General features: G+C 33.0%; 1 protein-coding gene across 1 annotated transcript in view; it reads right to left on the bottom strand.

Annotated features, from left to right (window-relative positions):
- Positions 1–1,686: 1,686 nt before the first annotated feature.
- Positions 1,687–5,380, bottom strand: part of LOC107018296 (glutamine synthetase cytosolic isozyme 1-1) — a 4,890-nt gene continuing 1,196 nt past the window's right edge. Inside the window, exons 2-12 of the mRNA XM_015218748.2 lie at positions 5,162–5,201; positions 4,933–5,036; positions 4,570–4,618; positions 4,031–4,137; positions 3,797–3,884; positions 3,017–3,145; positions 2,792–2,866; positions 2,653–2,706; positions 2,456–2,493; positions 2,187–2,346; positions 1,687–2,093 (exon numbers count right to left, since the gene is read on the bottom strand). Coding sequence (XP_015074234.1) covers positions 1,941–2,093; positions 2,187–2,346; positions 2,456–2,493; positions 2,653–2,706; positions 2,792–2,866; positions 3,017–3,145; positions 3,797–3,884; positions 4,031–4,137; positions 4,570–4,618; positions 4,933–5,036; positions 5,162–5,201 — 997 coding nt within the window. The 3' untranslated portion in view covers positions 1,687–1,940. The remainder of the gene's footprint in view (positions 2,094–2,186; positions 2,347–2,455; positions 2,494–2,652; positions 2,707–2,791; positions 2,867–3,016; positions 3,146–3,796; positions 3,885–4,030; positions 4,138–4,569; positions 4,619–4,932; positions 5,037–5,161; positions 5,202–5,380) is intronic.

Genomic DNA, 5,380 nt, shown 5'->3' with positions numbered 1-5,380 from the left:
TATATATATATATATATATATTTTAAATTAGATTTTAAACGTACTCAATTATAAGTGTGAGTATGTGCACGTCAATTATATGTGATAGGGTACGTTGTATGTAATAGGGAACCACCACCTAAAATGATATATGGTATACATATGTCATACGTGTATGTCGGGTATTCATTGACATCTGATTAAATCACTTAGTAATAATAAATTGGGAAAATTATATATAATAGCAAATTAATAACCTAAAATAAATGAAGTAGCTAGGGTTTGATTTAATTGTGTCGTTTGTAAAAAATTGCCAGGTGTCTCTCTCCCAAATATCTCGCTCGCCACTCTCCTCCAATCTCTCGCTCGCTTCCTCACTTTTTATACAAACACAAGTGTATAAAAATTGTTTCTAATTGTATAAAGCAGAGAAATTAAATTGTATAAATACATATAATTTTGTTCCCCCTCTCCCCTTTTCCAGACCTCGCTCGCCACTCTCCCGAATATCGCTCGTCACCCTCGCCTTTCTCACTTATACAAACAGAAGCGAAATGTATAAATTGCATTTCTGTTTGTATAAAGCGTGAGAAAATTGTATATACAGATGCAATTATATATATTTTCGTCCCATACACTTATAATTATACAATAAAAATACTTCCCTGCCCAGTTTCTTTTGCCTTTCTCTCTTTCTCGTTTTATACAATTCGATTCAATTGTATATTCCCTGTCAAGTCTCTTTTGTCTTTCTCTCTTTCTCATTTTATACAAATTCAAATTGTATATAATCGTTCTATACATTATAATAATACAATTCGTTTTACGTACTTCGTTTTTATTCAGTTCTCTGCCCAAGTGTCTTTCTCTTTCTTGTTTTATACATTTCGTTTTATACAATTTGCTTCAACTGTATATGTATAGCAAATTATACAGTTTATATGTTTTCTATGAAACGCAATTATACAAACTTTGTTATAGCATATAAATATGAATTTTTTATTTACTATATGTAAAAGTTGCCCTAATAAACTTCAAACGACTTGATGTAAACACCTAGCTAGAAGTTTTTAGTTTTCCAATCTCCTTGCTGTACAGAAAACTTCTTGAATCAACAAAACTCATGGGCCCATAGACTTTGCCCAAATCCAAGTCTGTTTTGGCTTCATTTAGCCCAAAATAGAAGTCGATGTTCTTTAATGTAGAGGCTAATTACCTCGTTAGGTTGACGAGGTAAGGCCTAACCTTCTTGTTCGTATTTATTTCTATCGAGGATTTTATTTTAATAAAAAACAGCTAAACAATATGTCTAGTAGTATAAATAAATAAATGATGTTATTGGTTCATTATTTTTTTTCTTAATACCATTAAACTAATCTTTTTTTAAAAAAAAGATATCTATTAATTGTTTATTCTTTCACGGTGAATTTATGACGGAAATATTAAGACAATCATGTTAGAGGAGACTTGGTGCATGTGGCTGTTGTTTTCTTTATGTGAAGGAAACCTTTAATTCAATTCACCTGTTCAAACCATAAAAAAAAATCTCGTAGAAATATAAGATAAGATCGCATACGTAAGAACCTACACGGTGCCAACAACTGCTTAAGCCACAAGAGTGGGAACTTTGTGCACCTGACTATCGATGTGAAAGAACTTTACAAACAATCACAGCTAATAAAACATAACATATGCATTTCTGAAAAGTTGACTAAGTTAAACCCTTCCATATTGTTATTAATAAGATTAAAACTCTTATTTTTTAACAACATTGCCAAATCATTTTGGCAATGAACTCAGCCTTGCTGAGTACAATACAAATTGAAACTTAGAAAACAACATAATATGTCAAAATGACTAGCTACATAACTCTCTTTTTTAGGTCATGTGAGGCAAGGGCTGTTAAGAAATTCAATTCTTTCTCCATATGTTGCACACGAGAATATTCATCCAATACGCGTTCAAGGGTTCCACAGGATGGTAGTCTCCGCGATCATAGAGGTCACAACATATGGATCCATGTTCGATGCAGGCCTCCTGTCCTCAAAGTATCCCTTTCCTTCCTTCTCCGTGTCTCTTCCCACACGAATAGATGCACCACGATTTGCAACACCCTAAACAATACAAAAACATTAACTCAAAGACTTACTCTCATGGAATTTAACTTATATACAGTGACAGTATAAAAGACTAGAGTTTCATCGTACCCATTTGAATGTGTTGATGTCAGCTGTTTCGTGTCTTCCAGTGAGACGACGTTCATTGCCTTCACCATATGCTGCAATGTGCTCCTTGTGCCTAAGTCCAAGCTTCTCAATAGCCTTCTTGATAACTTCATACCCTCCCTCATTTCTCATAGACTTAGTACTGAAAAAAAAAAAAAACATTCCAAAGTTCCAATCATTTTGAAATAGAGAGAAAATAAGTACTAATCGCGGAGTTGAATGTGAAATGTTATTAGTTACTATTACTCTACCTGTAATTTGTATGCGCTCCTGCACCATTCCAGTCACCCTGGCAATCGAAAAGTTACAAAAACGAGTATTTGATGTTAGCAAACTTGCGCGTTTGGACATGATTTGATTGAAATTTGAAGGGGGAAAACGAGTTATTGAAGTTGAAATTAAAAAGAGTATTTTGTTCACTCGAAAAGTGTACAAATAGTGATCTTACCGGAATAGGTTTAGGGTCGAATGACACAACAACTCCAGCAATCTCTGTAATCCTCTGTTTTAACAACCAAAAAAATCGACACAATAAGAGAAATGAACTGATATTTAGGCTAAATTTATCGATAACTTAGCTACATTACCTCGAGAATGTAACGAGCTGCCCACAACTCGTCACCTGATGCAATGCCAACTGAAGGTCCAACTTGAAATTCCCACTGCATTACGTCAAATAAAGCAAACAACAAATATATAATCGTCCAAACTGAGGCAGAGGCGAATATAAAGCAAGTTCTGTGAGTTCTATACATATTATAATTTTACACTTCGTTTTGAACTCACTGACTCTATATTCTGCACTTGCGTACCTGTCCAGGCATCACTTCTCCGTTGATACCACTAATGTTAATCCCGGCATAGATACATGCCTTGTAATGAGCATCAACAATATCGCGTCCAAAAGCCTTTCCGCATCCAATTCCACAGTAGTATGGTCCCTAAGAGCGATCAAAAAAAAATTCAAAATCATCACAAATCGCGATAGGACAAGGGAAAATGTAAATTGACACTTAATCGTCTGGTAATATGGAAAGTTAGAATTAAAGAGTTTGTAGAAAAAATGTATTCTTTTTTAAACGTACTAAAAATGAAAGTAAAAGTAATAAATTAAAACAGAGAAAATAGCATATTGAGGAAAAGCAATATTTGCATATTATCATCATCAATGCAACTATAAGAGGAAAAAAATTAAAAGCAAGAAAAAGATAATGGTTGAAAAACTAAATATGTGACACTTTTTCCCCTTTTATTCTATTTTTTTCCCATGTGAACAGAAGTCTAATTAGGTATTGAGAACATATTCCTTAAAGTAATGTTGCTCGAACCCTTCAAAAATTTTGCCGCGTCCATGTTTCACCCTCTCTTTTTTTTCTCTCCATGTGAACATAAATCTCAATTAGGTACTAAGAACAAATGCTTGAAAGTTGTTGTTTGGATCATCTAGAAATGTTTTCGCACCCGGATTGGAGGATCTAACACAGATGCGTCAGAATTTATGAAGAATCCAAACAGCATATCTCGAAAGATGTGGAAAAAAGAAGAGGAAAATTAGCATGTGAAGTGGGGAAAAAAGTTGTTGAAAAATTTACCTGTGGTCCAGGAAAGCCACCAATAGGCCATCCAAGAGGCCAATTAATTTCCTTTTGTAGCAAGGTGTATTCTTGCTCAAGACCATACCTAATTTAGACAATATATCAAAAAGTTAAGGAATTTCCAAAATGATATAAGTAAAAAAAAAATCCAATTTGAAAGCTTAAGTGGATATGTTAATATTCACGTAAACTGGCTCAAACAACACCATGAAAAAACGGATACGTAAGTACCATGGTTCCTCAACAACAACATTAGGGTTGCTAAATATTTTAGCAGCATTGTGCCTCTTGTTTGTTGGAATTGGTTCACCAGCTGGGGTGTAACAATCACAGATGACCTTTAAGTTAAAAAAAAAAAAAAGAATGAAAAAAATGTCAATGATATGTATAAAACTAGTAAATGATTTAACTTATATATACCGATACTTTTTATTAAAAAAAAAAACTTATATATACTGATAACATAAAAAATTTCTACACAATTAGTATCGTTTAACATGTTATAGTCTATGTTATTCAGATACTTCAAAAATGCCGCTACAAACCATATTGGATCCTCAAAAATGTACTATAACTTTTGGAAGGATTGGACAAATCATCCAGCAGCATTCTTGTAGGATCCGAGTAACATTGGACGTGTAGAAATAGGTTACTTGCCTTATTTTTCAAATCACATTCCACTTTTTATAGCGATTACGTGTAATTGTTGTTTTATATATATTCTCAATATATAAAAGTTAAACTCAAAAAAAAAAAAATGTTTTACTCACCAAGATATTGTTGCCCCTCCTGAATGGATCCTTGAAAATTGCTTGAGGACTATCAAAATTACAATAACATTCAGATAGGTGTCCTCATAAATATAAGGATGATAGTGAGGCGGGACGGGGTGGAGATATACAAGTGGAGATTTAACTCATAAAAATATAAATCCGTTCCCTTATAGCAATTTCTTTTATTTTCAACACGCCCTACCCCACTCTCCAAGACATTTTTTTTCTATTTTGAAGCCCCGACTTGCCCCACTAGCATTTTTTTTCTAATTTAAACATGCATGTCCTGCATAGCAATTTATAGAATTTTCAAAACGATCTGTCCCACCTCACCCCGCATAATAAATTGTGCATACTTACTATAGGATCACTTCACTGTCTTCTCCAGGAGCTTGACCTGTGCTAGAACCATCATAATTCCATTTGGGAAGCTTTGAAGGATCATCAACAGGACCAGCTAGAGTCTTTATATAAGAAATAAAAAAAAAATAAACTAATTTAGAATTCTTCACATATTATCCAAATAAAAAATAAAAAAAATACAACCATATTATATAAATATAAAATAAAATAATAAAAGATTTATTACCCTGGCTTTGCTCCTTACATCCATTCCTGATCCACCAATCCTGATTGTAAACATAACATGATTAACATCAAAACAACATAATCATTAATCACCATAGAAGCAAGGGAATCCATTTTACATATATAATGTTTCCTTTTGCATTTTTTACTTCACTCGGTGTTTGGTATCTGGCTATATTAAAGTCTCATATATACACACACGTATATATATATATATATA

The sequence above is a fragment of the Solanum pennellii genome, chromosome 4 (assembly GCF_001406875.1).
Source record: "Solanum pennellii chromosome 4, SPENNV200".
In the NCBI taxonomy this organism is placed as follows: Eukaryota; Viridiplantae; Streptophyta; class Magnoliopsida; order Solanales; family Solanaceae; genus Solanum; species Solanum pennellii.
Note: the sequence above shows the minus strand (reverse complement) of the source record. Positions and strands in the feature narration are given on the sequence as shown.